The following is a 27,380-nucleotide window of genomic DNA, read 5'->3' as shown; positions in this document are numbered from 1 at the left end:
AGAAGTATGGATTGCTTCACAAGTGTGTGTGTCATCCTTCGGAAGAGGCCATGCTAATCTCTGTATCAATCCAATTTTAGCCCTTTTGAAAGATTTTCTTCTGTCAGCCTCCAAGACGGAGATCACGGGGTTACCAGATGTGGTAAGGATTTGCACAGCTGTGGTTTTATTGTTCCTTTCAATGTGTGCTCATGAATCATTCATGTGTTGTACATACACTGAGAAGGCACAGGATTCAGAGGCCTGTGGATCTGCCATGAGGTACAACTTCAAAAATGTTTATAAAATTTCAGAATAACTATGGAAAGGTAAAGCAGCTTCAGCTAATCTTTAATGACTACTGCATTGGAGTCATTCTTAATACTTTAATGGTATTAAGAATGACTCCAATATAGTAGTTCAATTAATAAATGATTCCAAATGATGGAGTAAAAGTGAAATTACCATAAAGTTGTTCTGCATTATTGTTTTGTGCTTCTCTGCAATTGAACAGCAGTGGTTAGCCAAATCTCATGTTTTGAACACTTAGCTGTAAAAAGTGTGTCTGATTGACCACAAGGTGCTATGTGTGCCTCAGTAGGTAGCAGTTGCTAAACTTCTGAAAGATGCAGTGCTGCAGTCATTCTTGTCTGCTGATTTGGTGTTAAATACTTGCAGCTGAGAACTATTTATTGTGTATTTATGGTGCCTTTGATCTTTGATGTTCATTGTAGTGGCAGTCGACAAGGCAAACTTTATTGAGATATATACATATACACACAGTATTGTAGATCGATTGTCAATGCATGAGAATAACTGTATTGACTGCAGGGAGTTTGTGATAAGGCTTGGTTATCATTAAGGTTATCAATAATGTATGTATTGTCAGTGGTGTTAATGTAACGTCAGTAGCTGTCAAAGTCAGCTTAGCCCTCCCGTTTTATCGCACGTTTGTCTCCACCGTCAAGTGCACAGTACGTTTGTAGCCTTAGTTAGTATTCTTTAATGCAGGAAATTGCCCCAGAGTGCTGCAGGAGAAGAAGGTAATGAGGTGGAGAGTGGGCTATTGAAGGCCTACAACCAAAGGCCAGGAAGCTGAGCAGAACTCCTGTAGTGCATCTATCTGGATTTAACAGCTTGATCAAAAGGAGAGGTTATAAAAAGAGCTTGGAAGCTGGAGGAAGTTAGGAAAAGAATCAGCTATTGGAAGGAAGGGTGGCATTGTGGGACCCAGGAAAGATGGAATTAGGGAATGAGGTTGAGGGGTGGGACCAGCCAAACAGGCAAGGATTTAAGTTTTCACAGATTCTGGTGACTCAGAGGATGGCGGAGTGATGGATCAGCAAGGATGAAGTGGTGTTTGGTATTTCAAAGTATACTGCAGGTTGAAGTGCAAGCTGCAGAATTACGGAGAAGCTGCAGTTCGATGTGATTGTGGGTTGATAACAAACTGGGAGGGTAAAAACAGGAGGAGACTGTGATACACTGGGTCTACAGTGGCCAGTTTTCAAAGGACAGATGCAAGTAGAGCCAAGTTGCAGACGAGCTTATCTACAACTTGGTCCATCCGGACTACGCATTCAGTGGGCAGATTCATTGGTAAACGCAAGAGATTCTGCAGATGCTGGAAATCCAGAGTAAAACACACAGAATGCTGGAGGAACCCAGCAGGATAGACCGAATCCATAGAAAGAAATAAAGAATCGACGTTTCAGGCCGAGACCCTTCATCGGGCCATTAATTCATTGGTAATTAGCTTTGGTGCCTCCAATGTTAATCTGGAAGATAGTTTGGTTTGTGCAGAAGTTCACAGTTACAAGCATTCTGAAGCTGAGCAAGGGAGATCCTGGAGAAGTGGCACAAAATGCCATTGACAGCCTGTCAGTGGTGATCTTATGTGTCTATTTTACATTGCACCTACGCATTTGTGTGCTTGTGTGTATGACAATAAACTCAACTTCGTTGTGCTTTGTTGAGTCTGTTCTTGTGCATGAATGTATTGGAAGAATAATTTCAAAGAAATTTTGCATCTTTGGTCCCAGCAAAATTGAGCTTGCTGCAGTAGGGGGCAGGTGCTATTCCTGCAGACTCTATGGCTACGACTGAACAGTTAACAGTTTAGCCATTTGTTGTCTGTTGCTTTTGATCACTAAGCATCCTCCAGTTTGAATATTTCTCAGAGGGAGACAGTCAGCATATATAAATTATTTTAAATGTTGGCCCATGAAGTCAGTGCTCTAGATGAAGGGCTAATTGAAAAAAAATTGCACATTGCAAAGAAAGTAGTTTAATCTATAAATTAGCAGTATAGGGGTGCAGTAAAATGTTTGTCTCATATTGTACCAAAAAAGAATCTTATTATAATCTGATACTGGCTAATATTTATAACCTTTTAAATGTAATGCCGAATTGAATTTGTGGTCACTTACCACCAGTGCTAGACAAAGTCAGCACTACCTTCCCTTCAAGGGTTCTGCCACAGGTATTTACAGGTGCTCCCACAGAGCAGACCAAAAGGGCCTAATACTGGTGATGGATGGTTTATTTGTCACAGCAGGGAAGATGAATGTCTCTTCTTACAATGATACCAGGCAAAATTAGAAAATACTTTACTTTGTGGCTTGGGCTGCCTTTCCCAACATGCTGAGTATCATTAACTATTCAAATAATATAATAAAGATTTAAATCAAATCGTTTAATTATCATTCAAACCATTCATAGAAGCAGCGTTCCGCTGGGACCAAGGTGCGAAACATTCAAAATAGGGAGCAAACATTCAAAAATGGTGAGTAACATAATTCAAAATATAGAGCAAAGATGCATATTCTCTCAGAAAAAAAATATATAGTCCAAGGCCCTGAGCAACAATGTCCAGCAATCAATAGCACAGTCTCCTGGCAGTGTACAGACGCACGTAATCCAGCCTGTCATTCCACCACTCAAACACTGGAGGGCAGCACTTACAGACGTGGTTAGGCCCCAGCCGAGCTCAACCATGCTGTAGCACTTCCATCTCGCTCACCTGCCCTGCAGCAGCAGGCAAGCCCAAGGCTTGAGGCCTAATTCTCACTACAACTGAGGCTACACGGCCGTAAATAACCCTTTTTTATATAAAAAAAGTGGGATGAAGTTCCCTTTGCACTGTCCAGTCACACAATCCCAGAGTAGACTTAAGCTGCTTCCATTTCATCCCAACATTCCTGTCATTGTTGCTGTTAGTATTTCCTATTTGAACAAAATGATCACTTGGAGCCAATTTTGGGATAGTTTCCCAATGCAGACCTGTGGAGCTAGGTTGTATCTACCCCAGACATCCAAGAAAACCCATCCAGTCATTAAAGAGAAGAATTGGCTCCATGTGGAACTGAGTTCAGGCCACTGATGTCCTGCCAGGATGCTTAACAACACATCAGTCACATTTGTGCAGATATTCAGTGACTGCAGTATATAAGTGTAATGTTGCTCATCGGTGAATATCCCAGTTCCTATACACAAAAGAGAAGAAGCAAATGTGAAAACTGTGAAAACACAATTACATTTTGAATTTCATTCTTCAGCTTCTGGGTCCATAAAACCATAAGACATAGCAATGGAACTGGGCCACTCTGCTCCACCATTCAATCATGGCTGGCGTATTTTCCTCTCAGCCTCATTATCCTGCCTTCTCCCCATGACTTTTTGATCCCTTTACCAATCAGGAACCTATTAACCTTCACTTTAAGTGTACCCAGTTATTTAGCCTCCATGGCCATCTGTAGCAGTGAATTCCACAGACTTGCCACCCTCAGGCTAAAGATGTTCTTCCTCATCTCTTTTCTTAGGGGAAGTCCTTCTATTCTGAGGCTGTGTCCTTTGGTACTGGACTCACCCACTATTGAAAACATCCTCTCCATGTCTACTCTATTTAGGCCTTTCAGTATTCAATAGGTTTCAATGAAATTCCACACCCCCCCCACCCTCCTTCTTCTAAATTTGAGTGAGTAAAGGCTCTGAGCTGTCAAATGCTCCTCGTATGTTAAGCCTTTCATTCCCAGGATCATTATCGTAAACCTCCTTTGGACCCTCTCCAATGTCAGCATGTTCTTTCTTAGATATGAAGCCCAAAACTACTCTCAATACTCCAAATATGATCTAAACAAGACTTTATAAACCCTCTGAATTACATCCTTGCTTTTTATATTCTAGACCTTTTGAAATGAATGCTAACATTGCATTTGCTCTCTTTACTACCTACTCAATCTGCAAGTTTATCTTTAGGGCAGCGGTTCCCAAAGTGGGCAACATCGCCCGCCTGGGGGCAATTTCTTAGGGGGTGGTGGGGGCGCTTGGTAGCAAGGGGGCAGCTGAGGGATTATGGCTTAATGTAAGAAACGAATTGCTTATTATAACCATTTGGTCCTCAGTGCCTCATAATTAATGACAATGATTATGCAGTCACCTCGTCTCTCGCTAACCCACCATTCTCTCAGACTGTGCTCGAAGCACGTTATAGTTGTTTAAAAGCAAACATAGCACTTCTGTATTTGGCACATCATGAGAAATCTTGACTGAAAGAACCACATTATTTTAGGTCCAGCTTGCACATTATTACCATTCATTACTGTAGTGCGGTGTTAGCTAGTACAATTCCCATACTCTTGTCACAGAGAAATGCAATTACGGTGAATTAGGGTATGGTGTTCATAGGGTAAGGTTCAGAATCTGTGCTTTCAAATGGTTTTGACTGCATTTCTCTAGTCCATTGCCCAACTGAGATATCGCTGCACCTTCAGGCAGAGAGCCTGGCTTTGCCTGAGCTATAACATTCCCCTTTATTGATCGCAGTGCACGAGCAATAGGTGATTGATCATAGTTGTTAATCCGTAATGAAAATGGGAGAAGCAGACCAAACAAAAGAGAAGTGTAAACAATTTTGTGTGGAGTATCTAAAAAATAGATTTACATATACCGGCAGCAAGTAGCCGATGTGTCAGTTGTGTTAAAAAGGATTTTGTTAAATGAGGCAATGAAACCACCCAGGCTCCTTGAACATTTGAAGAGAATACACTCTGATAAAGCAAGCAATAACTTGACACATCAAAGTTGCTGGTGAACGCAGCAGGCCAGGCAGCATCTGTAGGAAGAGGTGCAGTCGACGTTTCAGGCCGAGACCCTTCGTCAGGACCCTTCGAAGGGTCTCGGCCTGAAACGTCGACTGCACCTCTTCCTACAGATGCTGCCTGGCCTGCTGCGTTCACCAGCAACTTTGATGTGTGTTGTTTGAATTTCCAGCATCTGCAGAATTCCTGTTGTGAAGCAATAACTTTCCTTATTTTCAGTCACTCAGTGAAAACCTGGGTGAGCTGCGTAAATGTATGTCAACGAGATTTCAGGAACATCTCTTGATCCAAATTGCAGTTCAGGTAATAAAGCCATTCCTGAACACTTGTAATATTGAAATAACAGGAAGGATGGATGAAGAAATAATCTCACTACAAAATAACTTTGAGCCGAAGCTGAGGTTCAAAAAATCATATCAAATCTTTTGGTTGCAGAAAGAAATCTCTGAACACTATCTTGCACTGTGGAAAAAGGTCATATACTGTATGTTGTGCAGTGCAGTTTCAGTGCAGTTGTCCAACTTCTTTCAAAGCAACAAAACAGACTGTAAATTATTGAATGTGGGGGTCTGAGGCTGCTTCTGAAGGAACACACACCAGTTCTCATAGAGAGATCAGAGGTGGAGAGAATGAACAGTCTCAAATTCCTGGGTGTCAAGATCTCTGAGGATCTGACCTGGTCCCAACATATCGATGTAGTTGTAAAGAAGGCAAGACAGCAGCTATACTTTATTAGGAGTTTGAAGAGATTTGGCATGTCAACAAGTACACTCAAAACTTCTATAGATGTATCGTGGAGGGCATTCTGACAGGCTGCATCACTGTCTGGTATGGAGGGGCTACTGCACAGGATTGAAAGAAGCTGCAGAGGGTTGTAAATTTAGTCAGCTCAATCTTGGGCACTAGCCTTCAAAGTACCCAGGACCCCTTCAAGGAGCGGTGTCTCAGAAAGGCAGCATCCATTATTAAGGACCTCTAGCACCCAGGGCATGCCCTTTCCTCACTGTTACCATCAGATAGGAGGTACAGAAGCCTGAAGGCACACACTCAGTGATTCAGGAACAGCTTCTTCCCCTCTGCAATCCGATTTCTAAATGGACATTGAACCCTTGGACACTACCTCACTTTTTTTAAGATATAGTATTTCTGTCTTTTGCACGATTTTTAATCTATTCAATATACATATACTGTATAAAATATACCGAATAAGAATTACTTATTTATTTACTCTTATTATTTTCTTCTTCTATATTATGTATTGCATTGAACTGATACTGCTAAGTTAACAAATTTCACGTCACATGCCAGTGATAATAAACTTGGTTCTGATTCTGATTCTAGGTGACATTCAGCCTGACGTCAAGAAGGTGATAAAACTGCACCAAGCCCATCCATCTCAGTGAAACACAAACAAGCAATGAAGTAGTGAATAGTTGGAATACTAATGTATGCTCTAAAATTGTTGAGGAAGATTATTTTTTAACTATAATTAAGTAAATAGTTTTATTTGTAGCTTTAAATTGATTTGAATAATTTTGCAATTATTTGTCACTGCTTTGAATTTGCAGTTCCAATATTCTTTGACTATGCATTGTAAATCAACAATCTTTATAGCTTTTATGTAACAGCCAGAAAGGGAGAGGGGGCACTGGGGATCCGGTCTGGCAGCCAAGGAGATCAGAAATCAAAATAAAATGTTGGGAACCACTGCTTTAGAGAATCCTGCACTCGGACTCTCAAATTCCTTTGCATCTTCTGCTTCTGAATTTGCTTCCTGTTTAGAAAATAGTCGACGCCTTTATTCCTTCTACTAAAGTGCGTGACTGTACACTTCCCAACACTGTATTCCATGTAGAGAGTGCAGGGTCAGTGGGTTGTTTCAGGGTGAATGGGTCATGCCCGGCTGCGCAGGGTCTGGGTAGATCACCCTGTCTGAACTCCCCACATCTCGAAGCTGCCTGATAATTTAGAGATAGTGGGCAGCAATGAAACAAATGAGCCTCAAGAGTGAAATGAAGCAAACCAGCGTAATGGCTGGATGAGTCATTCAGCAAACCAAGGACATGGTAATAAAACACTTCAGGCAACTGGATGGAAACCTGTCCAACTATCAGAAGACAAAGGAGCAGAATTAGACCATTCAGCACATTGAGACTGCTCAGCCATTCCATCATGGCTGATTTATTATCTCTGTCAACCCCATACTCCTGCCTTGTCCCTGTACCCTTTGATGCCCTGACTAATCAAGAACCTCTCAACTCCCACTTTCAATATTCTCAGTGGCGGACTCCACAGCCATATATGGTCATAAATTACGCAGATTCAACAGTCATCTGGCTTAAGAAATTCCTCCTTGTTTTTGCTGTAAATGGATGTCCCTCTATTCTGAGGCTGTGCCCTCTGGCCCTAGACTCCCTCACTATAGCAAACATCCTGTCCATATACACTCTATCTAGGCCTTTCAACATTCAAAAGGTTTCAATGAGATTCACCCTCATTCTTCTAAACTCTAGCAAGTACGGGCCCAGAGCCATCAAACACTCCTCATACATTAACATTTTCCCAGAATTATTGGCATTAACCTCCCCTGGATCCTTTTTAATGCTAACACATCTTTTGTTAGATAAGGGGCCCAAAACTGCTCATAATACTCCAAGTGCTGTCTGGTCAATGCGTTACAAAGTTTCAGCATCACATCTGTGCTCTTTTGTTCTAGTCTTCATTGAAACATAGAAATCTACAGCATATTACAGGACCTCAGCCCACAATGTTGTGCCGATCATGTGACCTACTCTAGAAACTGCCTAGAATTTCTCTACTGCATAGCCCTCCATTTTTTTAAGCTCCATGTACCTATCTAAGATTATCTTAAAAGACCCTATTGTATCCGCCTCTACCACTGTCACTGGCAGTGCATTCCATACACCCACCATTCTCTGTGTAAAAAAACTTACCTCTGACATCCCTTTGTACCTACTTTCAAGCACCTTAAAACTATGCCCCCTCATGTTAGCCATTTCAGCCCTGGGAAAAAGCTTCTGGCTATCCACATGATCAATGCCTCTCATCATCTTATACACCTCTATCAGGTCATCTCTCATCCTCTGTCGCTCCAAGGAGAAAAGGCCAAGTTCACTCAACCTATTCTCATAAGGCATGTTCTCCAATCCAGGCAATATCCTTGTAAGTCTCCTCCGCACTCTCTCTGTGGTATCCACATCCTTCCTATAATGAGGTGACCAGAACTGAACACAGTACTCCAAGTGTGGTCTGACTAAGGTCTTATATAGCTGTAACATTACCTCACAGCTCTTGAACTCAATCCCACGGTTGATGAAGGCTAACACACCATACGCCTTCTTAGCAACACTGTCAACCTGTGCAGCAGCTTTGAGTGTCCTATAGACACAGACCCCAAGATCTTGCTGATCCTCCACACTGCTGAGTCATACCATTAAATTAATTACCATCTTCTTGAAATGAACGCTAACATTACATTTGCCTTCTTTACCACAACTCAACCTGCAAGTTAACCATTAGTGAGTCCTGCACAAGAACTCCCAATTCGATTTGGACCTCTGATTTTTGAATTTTCTTCTCATTTAAAGAGCAGTGTATGGCTTTATTCCTTCTACCAAAGTGTATGACCATACACTTCCCTTCACTGTCTTCCATCTGACACTTCTTTACCCATTCTCTAAAACATCTGCAGTTCTTCTGCAGATTCCATTCTTCCTCAACACTGTCTGCTCTTCCAACTATTTTCATATCATCTGCAAACCTGGTCACAAAGCCATCAATTCCATCATCCAAATCATTGATATATAACGTAAAAAAGAAGCACTCCTAACACTGACCCCTGTAGAACACCACTAGTCATAGGCAGCCATCCATAATAGGCCCCTTTTCTTCCCAATTTTTGCCTCCTGCCAGTCAACCAATCTTCTATCCTTGCTAGTATCTTCCCTGTAATACTATGGCTCTTTTGTTAATTAGTCTCAGGTGCGGCACCTTGTCAAAGGGCTTCTGAAAATCCAAATAAACAACATCCACTGACTCTCATTTGTCTATCCTGCCTGTTATTGCCTCTAAGAAATTCCGGAAGATTTGCCAGGCCAGATTTCCCCTTAAGGAAACCATGCTGACTTTGCCTTATTTGTCATGTGCCTCCAAGCATCCCAAAGCCTCATGCTTAATAAAGGACCCCAACATCTTCCCAACCATTGAAGTCAGGCCTATAAATTCCTTTCTTCCGCCTACTTCCCTTCATAAAAAGTGGATTGACATTTGCAATTTTTCAGTCCTCCAGAACCATTTCAGAATCTAGTGATTCCTGAAAGATCATGACTAATGTCTCCACAATCTCTTCTGCTACTTCTTTCAGAACCCTGCGGTGTAGTCCATTTGGTCCAGGTGACATCTACGTTTCAGGCTTTCAACTTCCCAAGCACCTTCTCCTTAGTAATAGTAACTACACTCACTTCTGCCCCCCGATACTCTGAAATATCTAGCATAATGCTAGTGTCTTCCACGGTGAAGATTGACACAAAATACTTATGAAGTTCATCTGCCATTTCTTTTACCCCAATACAAATTCTCCAGCATCATTTTCCCATGGTCTAATATCCACTACACAAAATACACTACAGATGCTGGGGTCAAAGCGACACTCACAACACGCTGAAGGAACTCAACAGGTTGGGCAGCATCCGTGGAAACGATCAGTCAACGTTTCCGGCTGGAACCCTTCATCAGGACTGAAGAGGGAAGGGGCAGAGACCCTATAAAGAAGGTGAAACCCGACGCAGATTGGAGGACCTCTTCGTTGAGCACCTCCACTCCGTCGGCCACAACAGACAGGATCTCCCGGTTGCCACCCACTTCAACTCTGCTTCACATTCCCATTTGGATATGTCCATACATGGCCTCCTCTATTGCCATGATGAGGCTAAACTCAGGTTGGAGTAGCAACACCTCATATACCATCTGGGATGTCTCCAGCCCCTTGGTATGAACATTGAATTCTCCAACTTCTGGTAATTCCCTCCCCCTCACTTCCCCTATCCCAGTTTCACTCTGCCCCCTCCCCCAGCTGCCTACTACCTCCCTCATGGTTCTGCCTCCTTTTACTACCCATTGTGCTTTTCCCTATTCCTTCTTCACCTTTCCTGACTATCTCCTCCCTGCTTCCCCTCCCCCACCCCTTTATCTTTCCCCTTACTGGTTTTTCACCTGGAACCTACCAGCCTTCTCCTTCCCACCCTCCCCCCACCTTCTTTATAGGGCCTCTGCCCCTTCCCTCTACGGTCCTGACGAAGGGTTCCGGCCCGAAACATTGACAGATTGTTTCCACGGATGCTGCCCAACCTGCTGAGTTCCTCCAGTGTGTTGTGAGTGTCTAATATCCACTCTCGCCTATCCTTTACTCTTTATATATCTGAAAAAATGTAACTATCTGCTTTTATATTATTGGTTACCTTAACTTCGTATTTTATCTTTTTTCTCCGTATGTTTTTAGTTGCCTTCTGTTAGTTTTTAAAAGCTTTCCAATCCCTCTAATTTCCCACTAATTTTTGTTATATTATAAGCCCCCTCTTTTGCCTTTATGCTGTCATTGACGTCCCTATCAGCCAAAGTTCTCTCATCCTCCCTCAGAATTCTTCGAAGTTGTCCGCAGAAACTCCAGCCATTGCTGTGCTGTCATCATCCCTGCTGGTGTCCCCTTCAATCAACTTTGACCAGCTGCTTTCTCATGCTTCTGAAATTCCTGTTACTCCAATATAATACTGATACATCTGACTTTATCTGCTCCCTCTCAACCCATAGAGTGAATTCTATTATATTATGATCACTGGTCCCTAAGGGTTCCTTTACCTTAAGCTCCCTAACCAACTCTGGTTCATAGCTTAACACCCAATCCAGAACTGCCTTTCACCTAGTGGGTTCAAGCACATGCTGCTCAAAAAAGCCATCTCAGAGGCATACTGAAATTCCCCATTGCCCCTTTTACATGCTTTTTCTATCTCCCATTGCTACTTGTATCCCACATCCTGGCTACAGTTTGGGGCCTGTATATAACTCCCAATAGAGTCTTTTTACCCTTGCAGTTTCTTAACTCTACCCACAAAGATTCTACATCTTCCAATCCTATGTCGTCTCTTTCTAAGGTTATGATTTTAATTTTTTACCAACAGAGCCACCCCACCTCCTCTGCCTACCTGCCTGTCCTCTTGATACAATCCTTGGACGTTAAGATCCTATCTACAATCCTCTTTCAGCCACAACACAGTGATGCCCACAGCATCATGCTTGCCAATCTCTAACTGCACTACAAGACATTTCCTTATTCTGTATACTACGTTCATTCAAATGTAACACCTTTAGTCCTGTATTCATCGCCTGTTTCAATTTTGCCACTTCAACTCATCCCAATCATCAGTTTTGCCTTACCTTCTGCCTGTCCTTCTTCACAATCTCTCTACTTAAGTACCAACTGTCCCATCCTCAGATGGGAACTCCAGTTCCCATCGCCTTGTGATATTGATTTAAAAGGTAGGTGGAGAGGCAGGTAGTTTTGTAGAGAGGCTTAGACAGATTAGGAGAATGGGCAAAGAAATGGCAGATGGATTATAGTGTCGGGAAGTGTATGGTCAAGCACTTTTGTAGAAGAAATGAATGGGTTGACTATTTTCTAAATGGAGAGAATATACAAAGAACTGAGGTGCAAAGGGACTTATGAGTCCTTGTGCAGGATGCTCTAAAAGATAATTTGCAGGTTGAGTCTGTGGTGAGGAAGGCAAATGCAATGTTAGCATTCTTTTCAAGAGGACTAGAATATAAAAGCCAGGATACAATGTTGAAACTTTATAAAGCACTGGTGAGGCCTCGCTTGGAGTATTGTGAGCAGTTTTGGGCCCCTTATCTTAGAAAGGATGTGCTGAAACTGGAGAGGGTTCAAAAGAGGTTCATGAAAATGATTCCAGGATTGAATGGCTTGTTAAATGAAGAGCGTTTGATGACTTTGGGCCTGTATTCACTAGAATTCAGAAGAATGAGGAGTGACCTCTTTGAATCCTATCGAATAGTGAAAGGCCTTGATAGAGTGGATGTGGAGAGGATGTTTCCTATGGTGGGAGAGTCTACGACCAGAGGACACTGCCTCAGAGTAGAGGGGTGTCCGTAAGAACGGAGATGAGGAGGAATTTCTTTAGCCAGAGTGTGTTAAGTCTGTGGAATTCTTTGCCACAGGCAGCTGTGGAAGCCAAGTCTTTATGGATATTTAAGGCAGAAGTTGATAGGTTCTTGATTAGTCAGGGCACGAAGGGATAGGGGAAAAGGCAGGAGATTGAGGATGAGGGGAAAATGGGATCAGCCACGATGAAATGGTGGAGCAGACTCGATGGGCCAAATGGCCTAACTCTATTCCTTTATCTCATGGTCTTATAGTCAAACAGCTGTAGCAAAACTATCTGCCAGGATATTGTTCCCCCTCTGGTTCAGGTGTAACCTGTCCTTTTTGTGCAGGTCATACTTCCCCAGAAGAGATCTCAATGATCCAGAAATCTGAAACCCTACTCCTGCACCAGTTCCTCACACACACACATTCGTCTGACCCTGACCCTGGCATTTGGTAGGCAAAACATCATCCGGGTGTTTTTTTATCTATCCAGAGAATCTGCTGTTTGCACCTCTAACACTGGAATCCCCTCTCACTACTGTCCTCCTCTTATCCGCTGTTCCCTTCTGAGCCACAGAGCCAGACTCAGTGCCAGAGACCTGGTCAGTGTAGCTTCCCCCCCCCCATAGGTTGTTCCACCCAACAGTATCCAAAGTGATTTGAGGGAACAACCACAGGTGTATCCTGCATGAGCTGCCTATTCCCTTTCCTTCTCCAAACAGCCTCCCCTAACTTTGGGGTGACTACCTCTCTGTAGCTCCTATCTATCACCTCATTTTCCTGTAAGAACCGACTGTCAAGCTACTGCTCCAGTTCTTAACCTGGTCTTTAAGGAGCTGCAGCTTGGCGTACGTCATGCAGATGTAGTTATCAGGGTTCTCACACAAAGAACATACCACTAACTCTGGACCCATTCTCAGCACGCTAGTCATAGACTAATAGACAAAGAAAGAGAAAAAAATTCCTAGAAACTTACTTAGAACCTCTGCCTGTGCTTGCCCAAGCGTATTGGACCAAAGCCTTCCACTCTAACATTGGTCCACACCAAAAATGGCTGATCTGCTTACATGTCCCTTATTTTTATTGGGTTAGATAAAACTCGCTCCCGACGAGACTTGTTCTTTTCAAGTGGGTCCCACCCTGTAACAATGTCTCTTTCCCACTCACTACTTCAATTTATCAGTGCTGTTTTCAGTGGGAGTTCTGTCTATTTTCAGCATCAATCCAGATTTTACTGCTCTTCAGAACTAAAAAGCCACTTCAACTTGCAATCAAAATTAGGAGGAACAGAAAATTAAGACGTGATAATAGCACAACCCAATGGTAAACTGGGATAAAATGGCAATGTACATTCCCCTGTATACCAACAGTATTTACTTTTCCTCTTTGCAATTCTATGCCTCGCCATCCTTGTGATCTTGGGAAGGCAACTCAGAGTAGTGATGTGATGGCTGAGAAGCTCTTCATTGAAATCAGCAGTTTGGAATTTGCTCAGGCCCCAGCAAAGCCCGCCGAGTCTGTATAGGATGCAGACTTGGCCACTGAAACGCAGGGCTCATGTGGGGGGGGGGGGATTATGTGGTGTTGAACGTCTTTCAGCTGAGTTCCCACATTTATATTAGAGACTTCATAGAATTGTTAGAATCTTGTGGGTGTGAAGTCATGCTTTCACCCCATTAAATGGACACTTGTCTTTGTTTATTAAAGTTGATTTGGCAACTCAAAGGTCATAATTTTAATGTAACCAGAGCAAAGTATAGGTGGTGTGTCAGAGGTAACTTCTTTCCCAGAGTGGTGAGTGTGTGGAATGTCCTGCCAGGGGTCGTGGTAGAAGCAGATATATTAGGGGCATTTAAGAAACACTTAGATAGGCGTATGGGAAATGCAAAAAGAAAGTGCTAGGTTGATCATTCAGTAGGTTAAAAGGTCAGCACAATATCGTGCGCCAAAGGGCTTGGACTCTGCTGTAATGTTCTATATTCTAACTAATTGAAAACTGAAAGTTATGATATGTATGTTAAAGACAGTGCTAAATGTTTCCTTGTGAAATAATTTACCGTCTATCAGCTTCAGTCATGGAATAAATATACACTTGCAGGGTGGCACCCAGTGTTCCTTTTGTGATGCCACACAGTTAGTTTAAAACAGGAACATACCATGTTCATGGCATAGTTAGCCAAATGCATTCTGCTAGGCTTCCCAGAGTAGAAAACAACATAGACTATTTTGCATTTATTCAAAATGCATCAATTTTAAAGATAGACAGCAGGCACTGTCCAATTTTCAATTTTAGTTTACCACTGGAAGCTGGAGTCTGGGCTAAATAACAACAATCCTTTCTACTCTGAATTTTAAAACTCGAGTAAGATACAGCCCTATTCCCCTAGGTGGTGAATCTGATCTACTGCAGTGTTTAATCCCTAAAGTCTCAGCATTTGCTCCGATTAGCTCAGAAAGAAGCATTTTAACTGCAGTTAATAATCCATTTTTGTTAGATTTTTAAGTATAAATTGTCTGGGGTCTCTTACAGGACACTGACAGTTTATATTAATTCAATCCTTCTGAATATGCAGTTAATTGCAAAAATGGAAATGTATGAGCATTAAAGATGATATTAAGTTAATATGCATTAAAGTGAGCTCTAGCTATAAATATTTATATCCTTGTCCAAATTGCAAGTAATTTATTTATACTGGATTTCCAAATTATCTGCTTGTAATAACCAGGAATGACATTATTGAGATGGGAAGATAAAGATTGGTGATATTTGAATCCAGTTCAAATATTTCATATTTAATCTATTTTGTTTGCAGGAGTTAACATTGCTTACGGTGATTATTGTAATAATTGTTCTTGGTAATTGTTTTAGATTCACTACAGCCTGTGTTTTTGGCCTTGTTTGCTTTGCTCTACATAATAATCATGCTGGTTTGATATGTTTCATCTTCATTTGCATTGCATATGTAAAAGTCTTGCTTCTTCCTAAAAGGCCTTTTTTAAATGCTCTGATAAATGTATTTTTCTCAAGTTTCCATACCTGGCTGTGCACAAATATCATTTGTCAGGATTATTGATTCCATGTAAATTTTGCCTCAGACTTAGATTCACTTCGTGTATTTGTCCTGCATACCTTTTACTATACCTTTACCTCTGCCCCTATTACATATCTGCTTCTCTGGAATGAAATCATTGGAAGTAAAAACATAAATATACACACATCAAAGAATGCACTGTGCAATGGTGGAGTTACCTTGGCTGCAATTTATCATGCTCTGCGTATGATTTCAGCTACTTGTATTTTAAATTATGGGGAGCTTCAAGAAAATGAAGGAGATACTTTGTGCATTAGAAATGCTTAAGGAGTGTGTGATAGGTATTCCAAGCTGTACTTTAGTCCGTCCTTTTCAAGGTGGTTAGTCCACCTTTGGTCCCCACCTGGCACTCAGCTCTCACCTGTGGCTCCCCGTAGCTGTTTGCATGCGACAGCGGCCACACCCCGGGCAATGGCTTCGACAAGCTGGCTAAACCAGGTGAGGGTAGCCGACGGGTCTCAAACCCTTGGTGTGATAAAGAGTTGTCTATCCCAGCATGTGAAGACAGACTCCGGCGGATTGAGCGGATGAGACCAATGGAAGGTCCAACGGTCAAGAAGGCAGTCTCTGCAAGCGTCGTGGAACGTGTAGAGCAGGACAAGACACAGAAGACGTCCTGGTCATCCACTGCGCCCAGTCCCATCTCCAGCCATCTAGACTCTGTCTTGCCACTGGATCCAGATGGGAATTGGGAAGAGAGAGTGAGGCTGACGCTGCGCAACTCTCCCTCACTTAAATCCAAATCACGCGCTAGTCTCGACACCATCATAATGGTGTCGAGGTCCTCATCGATGTCAATGATGGACGAACAACTTTAGTCCGACATGTCAGAGGATCAAACTCCTATAATGCAGAGTGGGAAACTGCAGCTCAGCACCCCGGACCTTTGCTGCACAACTCATCTTGTTGGGAAAATCCATTGTACTCAGCCACCAAGTATGAAAAGCTAGCCAAATATCTAGAACTGATGTAGTAGAATGCAGAACACAGTGTCAGGGTGGTATTGGCAGCAGCTAAATCTCACCTTGGTTAGAAAATTAGACCATCCTGAAGAACATGTGCAGTTTATTTATCTGAAAGTTTAAGCTACAAAAATAAAAACTGACTAATTTATCAACCACAGAATGAATAAGTGAGGATTTGAATTCTGATTTGAGGTTGTAGTTAGATTCCTGCTGTACTTTACAGAACCATATCATTTGAAGGATGGGAAGAAAATGGGAAAGAGATCTGCTGACATTTTGATGTCATAAGGTCTTTTCTAAAGTTTCCCTTGAATGACTCTTGACCTCACAATTTACCTCAGTAAGTTCTTGCATCTTACAGCACTTTCTCAAGAGCTGTCAACTTCTATTATTGTTTTACCCTGCACCACTCCAGTTCACTGTGTAATGAATTGATCTATTTGAATGGTATGCAAGACTAGTTTTTCCACTATCCTGTGGTGCATGTGACAATAATATTCAAATTCCCTATTGTATGAGCTGTGTCTGCTCTGTCATACCGGAATGACAGCACCCACCTTGAAAGCTTCCATACACCTGAGCTCATAGCCTTCACCACAAATACAAGGCAAACCTTCCAGAGAGTGAACCCACGGAAAGCATCAGGCCTGGATGGTGGCCCCGCCACGTCTTTAGATCCTGTGCAGATCATCTGGCTGGGGGATTTACAGACATTTTTACCTCTCCCTACTTCAGTCTGAGGTTCCCACCTGTTTTGAAAAGACCACATTCTTTCTGGTGAAAGTGCAACAAAGTAACGTACCTTAATGACTACTAGCCGGTCGCTTGGACATCCACCATCGTCCATCATCGTGAAGTTCTGTAATGGCACAAATCATCTCCAGCCTTCCAGATAACTTCAACCCACTGCAATTCAAGTTCAAGTTTACTGTCATTCAACCATACACGTGCATACCACCAAACGAAACAATGTTCCTCTGGGTCAGGTGCACAACACAGTACACATAACTCACACACATAACACAAAGTACTTGTAAATTAACGAATAATAAGGTGCATATCTGACAAGCTATAAAACAAACAGTATAATGCTACTGCCACTTCATGCGTGATGAGACCTGGGTGGTGGCAGGGAGATCAGCAGTCATACAGCCTGGGGGAAGAAGCTCTTTCCCATCCCAACAGTTCTTGTCCTTATGCTATGGTACCTCCTGCCTGATGGTAGGGGGACAAAGAGATTGTTGGTCAAATGGGAGGGATTATTGAAAATGCCAAGGGTGCTGTGTACACAACACACCTGATAAATATCTCTGATGGGTGGAAGAGAGATCTTGATGATCCTCTCAGCAGTCCTCACAATCGTTTGTAAGGACTTGCAGTCAGATGCCTTGCAATTCCCGTACCAGATGGCGATGCAGCTAGTTAGGGCCCCCTGCAATTTGCCAACCAACACAACCAATCAACAGGTGACACAATAGCCACTGGTCTACACACCATCCCTACACATCTGGAGAGGAGGGATGCTTATGTGAGAATGCTGTTCTTGGACTACAGTTCAGCATTCAACACCATTAATTCCCTCCAGGCTCGACAGGAAGCTCACACTGATTTGAGTGCATTTCATTAATATTGACTGTTCTATTTATTAATAAATTACTATGATTACACATTGCACATTTAGACAGAGGCGTAACGTGAATATTTTTACTCCTCATGTATGTGAAAGATGTAAGAAATAAAGTCAACTGGAGTAATGGCAGGGGCCGCAATAAAGTCAATTCAATTCTCGATGGTGCTCTTACAAAATTTGGTTAGAATGTGGAGGGTGGGGAGCCTTCACTTTATACCAAAACTTCTAGAGTAAACACCATCTCCCTAGTTCTACACTCATCTCTGGAGCATCTGGACATTATTAGACTATTGACTATAGCTCTGCTTTCAATACTATAATTCCAAGCAAACTCATCTCCAAAATTCAAGATCCTTTGCAAATGAATCCTTGACTTCCTGACCAACACACTGCAATCTGTAAGGATAGGTAGCAACCTTCTACCAGGATTGTCCTCAACACTGGTGTGCCAGAAATCTGCGTCCTCAGCACCTTCCTCTGCTACCTGTACACTCAGGACTGTAGCCAGGTTCTGTTCTAGTTCCATCTGCAAGTTTGTAGACAATATTACTGTAGGGTGCCATATCTCAAGTAACGAATCTCACCAACTTTTATTGATGCACCATAGAAAGCATTCCTTCTGGATGCATCACGGTTTGATATGGCGACTGCTCAGGCTGAAACTGCAGCGTTGTGGACACAGCTCAGCACATCATGGAAGCCAGACTCCCCTCCATGAACTGTCTACACTTCTTGCTGCTTTGATAAAACTGCCAGCGTAATCAAAGACCCCCACTCACACTGGATATTCTGTCTTCGCTCCCCTCCCATCAAACAGAAAATACAAAGCCTGAAAGCAGGTACCCTCAGGCTCAAGGAAGGCACCTATCCTGCTGTTATAAGACTATTGAATGATAAGATGGATTCCTAACTACACAATCTACCTTGTTACGGTATTTAACCCCATTGACTACCTGCACTGCACTTTCCTTGTCAGTTTATTCAGCACTGTTATTATTTTACCTTGTACTATCTCAGAGCACAGTTGCAATGGACTGATCTGTATGAATGGTATACAAGCTTTTCACGGTACATGTGACAATAATAAACCAATTTACAATGTCAAAAGCAGTGTTGTCTATTCTCAGGTGCAGTTGATAAACCGGGTTTCTTATATAGGACCCAGAATGCAGAAGTGAGGAGGAAATGTATTGTGACCAAGCTTTTTCTAATATTTCTATTGTTAGAAAACATTTTAAGTGTCAACCTCAGTGCTTCTTGCAAACAGTGCTCAACATTGCAGGTAGCAAATTGCAAGAGGGTCAAACTTGGTCTGGAGTCACAAGAAAGCAAAGTTCCTTCTCTGAAGAATGTTAGTGCATTCCATGTGACTTTAATACCAAAATTTAGCAGATGTTTGCCATTACTGATACTAGCTTTTAAGTTTCAGTTTATTTAATTAAATTCCCCTAGTACCACAAGGGAATATGAATCATCATCTTTTGGCTCACCAACACAAAGAAAAACCTTGCTTATTGAGCACTGTTGTAAATCAAATCCTAAACTCCTCCTTGATTAATCAACCAATGTGTGAATGAGGTGCCAACAATTGCCTGTGTTCTCCAATAAATGCCAAAACTATTATTCAAGTAAAGAAACAATTATTTAATTTCATTTTTTTAAGTGTACAAATAATTAGTAGATGCCCAGATACAGCATAGTTTCACGGTATAACTACCAGAACTTGATTGACAACATAAATACTCATTTTACATTTCACATGAAAAACTGATTTTTTAAAAATCAAAAGACACTGAAAATATATTTATCTGTGTTTGCAATGCACTGGTGTCCTGTAGTACTTCAGCTTGGAATAGTAGAAGTTTGTTTGAAAACATAGCTTTGCAATGTTAAAAAGGACACTTGCCTTCAAAGAAAATAATAATTTAGTTTTCCTCCCACGAACGTTGTGGGTTAATACACTGCATAGAATGGCCCCAGATTCAATTCCCAGAACATGATTATTCCAACTGGAACACAGCTCGATCCACAACAATTAGCCTTAATACCTTCAGGTATGAGAGAAATCAACTGAATTCATATCTTTGATTGCTCTGCAGGGGCTTCTACTAGAAGTGGCAGAAGCAAAAGATTGAACTTGGCTGCAATATTCCCTTCACCTATTGTCAAAAGTGAAGGAATTAAATTGAAGGAATACAGTGGTGCTATGGTGTCAATACAGAGTACGCAGAGCCAACTGGGAGATACATGAACAGAAGAAAATAATTTCACAACAAAATCTTATTGTAAAAATTAGGACTTTTACAATAAATTTGCAAATTTGTTAGTGACAAAGAAAATTGATCCCTTGTACTGTTATGTATTCCATAAACCAAGAAACAGAAATGCAGCACGCTACAAACTTCTACTTCCTGGATTCAAGTTGGTGTCCACAATATCACGACAAGGTAAAAGAACCCTTTGGGAAACTGTCCTCTTGCCCATGATTATTCAGTTGTGATTTGCATGCCACAGATCTGTATATCTGAACATGTGACAGGCTTTTATTCAACAGAACATCTCTTGATAGTGGTTGCTGTTGCATGGAAGACAAACAAGTCACTACCATCAAAAGCACCATTTCCATTTATCTGACATGGACCTCATGCTGTCATCTACTTGTGTTCCTTGGTTGGTGCGTAATACAGTTCCATTGGCTTGTTGACCTTCCAGTATTTCTCACTAACAAGCTCGAGAGAGAAGGAGCCATTCAGGAGCTGGAAGAAATATGACAGAAGTTACTTTCATCAATTTTTCCAAAGGACTACAATCATGGCTAGTGACAATCTCAATGGTAATTACCTCAGATCCTTTGTCAAACAAATACATCTGCTTATGTTTACCTTTTGGTCCTTTCTTGTTTCAAAGAAAATCTTTTTTTCTGATCCCATTGCAGAGTTTTGTAAGATCCAATTCTGGAACAGTGATTTAGAGACGTACCCAGAGATCGGCATCATCACCAAGACCCTTTTGGATAACAAAAGTTAACACGTTCTTCCCATGACCATGTAGGTTTCCTCCAGGTGCTCCAGTTTCCTCCCAAATACAGTTAGAATCAGTGAGTTGTGATTATGTTACTTCGGAGCTGGAAAATTGGTGAAGCTTGCAGGCTATCCCCCAGCACAATGCTTGGACTGTGATGGTCGTTCACACAAGATGCATTTTACTGTATGTTTTGATGTTTCAATGTCCATGTGACAAATAAAGCTAATCTTCATCTTACCTTAACTGCAACATACACTAGAAATCATCATCAACTGAAGTGTCTGGCACAAATGCTTACTAAACTAATAAACCAAGAGGTGATAATAACGATGAACCCAAAGTCATTTCCTTTTCTCAGTTCCCCTGTCTCTGCCACATAATGAAGCTTTCCTTTCCAGAACATCCTCCTTCAAAGAACGGGGTTTCCCTTCCACTACTGGTTATGGTGCCCTCACCCGCATCTCCTCTATTTTCTGGACACCACCCTCATACCTCATCTTCCCACCAGCTTAACAGGGGTAGAGTTCCTCTTGCCCTTACCTACCATACCATGAACTTACGAATCCTGCACGTCACTCTCCACAATTTCTGCCATCTTCAACAGGATCCTACCACCAAACATATCTTTGCCTCTTCCCCACTTTCTGCATCCACCCCTCCCCACGAATCTCCCTTTTGGCACTTATCCATGCAAGCGGAAGTACACCTGCTTATTCACTTCCTCCCTCACCACCATTTAGAGCCCCCAGTCCTTCTAGCTGAGGCAACACTTCACCCACGTTGGGGTTGGGGTTATCTACTGTATCTGGTGCTCCTGGTGTGGCCTCCTCTAATCAGTGAGACACTAAGCGGATTGAAGGATCGTTCTGTCAAGCACATTTGCACCGCCTGCAACAAATAGGATTTCTCAGTGACCAACCGTTTTAATTCCACTGCCCATTTCCATTCCAACTTGTTGGTCCATGGCCTTCTCCATTGCCACGATGAGGCAAAACATCTAATTCCATCTGGGTTGCCTCCAACCTGATGGCATGAACATCGATTTCTTGAACTTTTGGTAATTTCTCCACCCTCCCCATGCTCTCATTTTCCATTCCAGCTTTTCCCTTACCCCTTCTTTTCTCCTCACCTGCCTATCACCTCCCTCTGATGCCCCTCCTTTCCCCTATGGTTCATTCTCCTCTCCTATCAGATACGATCCTCCTTCAGCCCTTCACCTTTTCCGCCATCACCTCCCAGCTTCTCACTTTGTACCCCCTCCCCTACCCACCTATCTTCCTCCTTACCTCACTTCACCCATTACCTTCTGGCTTGTACTCATTCCCCTCCCCCCACCCTCTTGCTCTGGCTTCTTCCCCATCCCTTTCCAGTCCTGAAAGGTCTCAGACCAAAACATTAATTCTGTATTCTTTTCCATAAAAATGCTGTCCGAGCTGCTGAATTCGTCCAGCATTTTGTGTGTGTTGCTCTGCATTTCCAGCATCTGCAGAATCTCTCATGTTCATTTATTCAGATTCTAGGTCTGTAGTGTTAAGAGGCCTCAGAGGAATCTTTAATCTGTATTAAATCAACAGTATGGGCTCACTAATGTTTTTTTTTGCCTCAGACGATCCCATGTCTTGGTTTTGGTAGCCATTAATTACGTCCCATTGTACAGATCTTGAAAATTTAATCTCAAATGACTTTTTAACACAACCTGAATTTCTTTTAATTTTTTTTCCTTTCTTGAAGTGAATGGCAACAAGTTACTATCCTCTATTGCTATGATACAAATTCCCAGTCTTCAACTACAGTATAACGATTAGTGTCTTTCCTATCTCCTCCCCTACATTCAAGCTGACATAACACTTTACCATACGCTTCCAACAATGATCACTGGTTGCAGTGTTTCCTCAGACCTCCTAGAATCACCTTACAGGCTTACTTCCAATTTCTGCGAGGAAAAGCAAGGCAAAACATTTAAGGAAGTGGTTGACCTTATAATGTGGCTTTAAATCTGATCGACTGACTTACTGTTACAGTATGGCTCAAATACCTATAAAAATGAAGAAACTGCAGCTAGTGGGGTCAGAAAAGTAAATCCCAGCTACTTGATTTGTCAGCCAGGACACCATCAGTTAGCTGTTATAAAACAGGTATTCAGTGGATGTGACACTGTTCAAAGAAACTAGTCCCATGATATGTTACCATCAGGGTAACTGGGCCTTCTTAGCTGTGACTATGAGCAATTTCTGATATTAGCTTGCAATTCTCCATTCTCATCTCAGTTAAAGCAATACTTCCATGTTTTCTCTGGCATGTTTATGTCAAAGACCAGACCACCTTTATGAGACTTACAATAATGGCATATGACTAGACTTTTGACCCAGCAATAAAGTTTCTATTTTCACTAACCTTTTCCAACTTTCACATCCACTTAGGGTTTTGCCTAGCAGTAACTATTCTTGGCATGATTCATAACTGGGATTAGTATTGTTTTCCACACTGGATTTATGAAAAAACAACTTTTTCTTTTACCTCCTAAATTATCTGACAGTACATTCTTTCCCTCTCTGCCTATGAAATTGTAAACTCACATCTATTCACTTGAAGACTGGGATTCTCCAATGTCGTACTTGTCACCTGCTTTCACTCTCCTTTCAGAATGTTTCTGTTCACTTTCTCTCCCACCTTCATCCTAGTTCCAATCACCAATCTGAAATTTTAATATCTGTGTTCACTTTCAAACCCTGCAACTTCTAAACTTCTCACATCCATTTCTAACAGCAATATCTTCCCCAGCCATGCATTGCTGTATCCTTCCAGCTCACAGTCATAAGACATAAAACATGATCTTTGGCTGACAACATCCGTGTTGACTATTGCTCCTGGAACACCAGCCTACCTCTCGTTCTCCACTCCATAAGCACCACCGCTCGCACTCCACCAACAAAGCTCCCCAAAAGATTTCACAAGTTCACAAGACAAAGGAGCAGAAGTAGGCCATTCGGCCCATCGAGTCTGCTCCACAGCTCCCCCCTGAGCTAAACTATTCACCGATCTAGTTCCAATTTCCGGCTTTTTCCCCATATCCCTTGATACCCTGACTAATTAGATACCTGTCAATCTCCTCCTTAAACATCCTCAATGATCGGGCCTCCACAGCCGTATGTGGCAACAAATTCCACAAATCCACGACCCTCTGGCTAAAAAAAATTTCTCCTCATCTCTGTTTTAACTGGGTACCCTCTAATTCTAAGACTATGGCCTCTTGTCCTGGACTCACCCCTCCTCATGTCATGTCTTGTCTTCCTCTACTAAAACCAGGTTTTCAGCTTCTCCCTGTTCTTCTCCAAGAGGTGCAAGGTGGTTAGAAATCAAGTGGAATGAATTTAAGGTTAACGATTGTTTAGGAAGTGCCCAATAGTGCAGTTGTTCTCAGACTACAGGGGATGAGGAAATGACTGCACTGCCATGTTTTTTCAAGCATTGTACAACAAAGGATAGAAAACCTCAAGCAAAATTAGTAATGGTGATAGGTACGTATCACCTTATTCCTTCTCACCTGCTCCCCTCTCCAACTCTTCTACAACAGGGTATTATCAGGGACACATTCTAAATCCAAGCCAAATGGAAATGGAAATATCTTAAGAGTTGGAAGTTGCACAGAACAGTAACTTATTTTTCAGGCCTCAAAATCATCAGCAATTACTGTCAATTGTGATGTCACTTAATGGAATTGCAACCATCAGGTGTTATTTGTAATTTATATTTGAAAGTTTATCTTTTCTTGAAAACTAAAATCAAGCATATGAAATTTCAATCATCCATCTGTGATATTGGCTCAGCGTATTTGTTTCATGCATGTCTTCCTGTAATGAACTTCACAACTCCCACATTTTTTTGTCTATGTTCTCCATCTGCACCCCTTTGCCTCTTGCACAGGTAACCCTGTTTATCCCTCAGCCACATGAATTTAACTTGATCAGAGATATCCCGCCCTCTCTGCAGCCCCACGAGATTCTTTACTCTCCTTCCCAGTTCTGACAAAGGGTCTTTCACCCAAAACATTAACTGTTTCCTCTTCCCACAGATGGAGAGTGACCTTCTGAGTATTTCCAGCATTTTCTGTTTTTATCCTTCCAATGACAACAAACTCTCCCCAGATTTTATAATAAGTGAGATTTTCCATTGATCTGAAATAAACTGCAGGTGACCCACTGTTGAAAAGCAGGTCAGATACTTACAGTGAACTGGCCATTCACCGTTGCAATGTATATGGTGTACTGCTTCTCACTGACAGTCTCCACATTCATTGGGTTTGCTTCTTCATTTTTCCTGAGCTCTTCCAAGGCTAATCTCATTGCCAGATACTTGGACAGGTGGTCAACTGTAGCATTTCCTGTTGTCTTTATGTACCTTTTTAAACCAAACAAAGAAAAAAAATAGGAGAAATGAAATGTGCACCCTCACTACCTCAAATTCCAAATGTTAGTTATGAAAGCTAACTGTAACACTGGTTCCACTACCTTACATTTCAACCAGAGTGCCTAGTCTCGGCAACATTGAGGGCAGGTGACAATCTGATGCATGACAGTTGTGGCAGGGTTTGCAGGCACTACTTCCTACAAGGCAAAACCTAACTGGCTGCAACACTTCACTCCCCGATAAGCTCAACACCTTTTATGTGCTGTTTGAAACGGAGAGTAAAACTACAACTGTGCAAATCTCCATAGCACCCGGTGGTCCTGTGATCGTTGTCTCACAGGAAGAATTCAGAACTTCCTCCAAGAGGGCAAACCCTTACAAGTCCTCAGGCTCTGATGGTGTACCTGGCAGGTACTGAAAAACCTGAGCAGAACGAGCTGCCTCTGTGACTATCGCCTGACAGCACTCACTTCTACTGTGATGGAAGTACTTTGCGAGGTTGATTATGGCTAGAATTAACTCCTACAGCAGGTCCTGAACCCGCTGCAGTTTGCCTACCACCACAACAGGTCCACAGCGGACGCAATCTCCCTCACTCTCCGCCCAGCCTTGGACCACCTAGACAACAGCAATACCCACATCGGGCTGCTGTCCATTGGTTACAGTACAGCGATCAACACCCGTCAGCCCCTCAGTGTTAATCAACAAGCTTCAAGACCTGGACCTCTGTACTTCCCTTTGCAACTGGATCCCTGACTTCCAGATCAGGAGATCACAGTCAGTGCAGATTAGTAGTAACATCTCCTCGCAGACAATCAACACAGACTCAACTCAATGACGCACGCTTAGCAAGTTGCTCTACTTTCTACACCCTTTGCGTGGCTCGACACAGCTCAAATGCCATCTATAAATTCGCTGATGACACCACTGCTGTTGGCAAAATCTCAGATGGTGACAGGGAGGCAGACAGGAGTGAGAGAGATCAGCTGGTTGAGTGGTGTCACAACAACAACGTTGCACTCAATGTCAGCAAGACCAAGGAACTGATTGTGGACTTCGGGAACGGGAAGTCAGGAGAACACACCAGTCCTCAGTGAGGGGTCAACCATTGGAAAGAGCGAGCAGCTTCAAGTTTCTGCACACAATCATCTCAGAGGATATATTCAGGGCCTAACATATTGATGCAATCACCAAAGAGGGGCACAAGCAGCTACACTTCATTAGGAGTTTGAAGAGACTTATGTTACCAAATACTCTAGCAAATGTACTCTGGAGAGCATTCTAAATGATTTGATGTTCCAATGCAAGGATGTGCAAGAGGCTGCAGACAGTTGTAGACTCAGCATTAAGGGTACAAACCTATTAAAAGGAAAAAAGTTTTTAAAGTGTTCCGGAGACTTAAAGCACAAATTTTATTTTTACAAGAGACCCATGTACGGAGGGGGGACAGACTACGTTTTTTCAAATTTTGGAAGGGACAACAATTTCATTCGAACTCCAATGCTAAGATTCGAGGCGTCTCTATTTTTATAGACTCCTCAGTTACTTTTATACAACAGGATATTATCTCTGATCCGAATGGTAGATTTTTATTGGTTAGTGGTTTATTATTTAATAAAAAAGTAGTTTTGGTTAATGTTTATGCTCCTAATATGGATTGTCCGGAATTTTATAAATCATTGTTTGATCAGTTTCCGAATTTGAACGAGTTTTCATTGATTTGGGGCGGAGATCTTAATACCTGTTTATCTCCAGCTTTGGACCGTTCGGCTCCTTTACGGACTTTACCTAATAAATCTGCAAATTTGATTAATTTTTTCCTTTCTGATTCTGGGTCGACGGACATTTGGCGTTTTCTGCATCCTCAGGAAAAAGATTTTTCCTTCTTTTCACATGTTCATCATTCCTATTCAAGAATTGATTATTTTTTCATTGATTCTCGTCTCATTCCTTCAGTGATTAAATGTGATTATGATTCTATAACCATTTCGGATCATGCTCCACTTA

General features: G+C 42.0%; 1 protein-coding gene and 1 pseudogene across 2 annotated transcripts in view; both read right to left on the bottom strand.

Moving 5' to 3' along the window:
- On the bottom strand, positions 1-100 carry LOC134355294 (U6 spliceosomal RNA; annotated as a pseudogene).
- A 19,511-nt stretch (positions 101-19,611) lies between these two features.
- rnf2 (ring finger protein 2) overlaps positions 19,612-27,380 on the bottom strand; it is a 78,159-nt gene continuing 70,390 nt past the window's right edge. Inside the window, exons 7-8 of one of the 2 annotated variants that reach the window (XM_063064012.1) lie at positions 25,193-25,364; positions 19,612-20,698 (exon numbers count right to left, since the gene is read on the bottom strand). In XM_063064012.1, coding sequence (XP_062920082.1) covers positions 20,597-20,698; positions 25,193-25,364 — 274 coding nt within the window. In that variant the 3' untranslated portion in view covers positions 19,612-20,596. Of the gene's footprint in view, positions 20,699-20,725; positions 20,949-25,192; positions 25,365-27,380 lie in introns of those variants that run through there. The other variant, XM_063064013.1, reaches the window with a different exon arrangement.

Source organism: Mobula hypostoma, chromosome 12 (assembly GCF_963921235.1).
Source record: "Mobula hypostoma chromosome 12, sMobHyp1.1, whole genome shotgun sequence".
Taxonomy (NCBI): domain Eukaryota; kingdom Metazoa; phylum Chordata; class Chondrichthyes; order Myliobatiformes; family Myliobatidae; genus Mobula; species Mobula hypostoma.
Note: the sequence above shows the minus strand (reverse complement) of the source record. Positions and strands in the feature narration are given on the sequence as shown.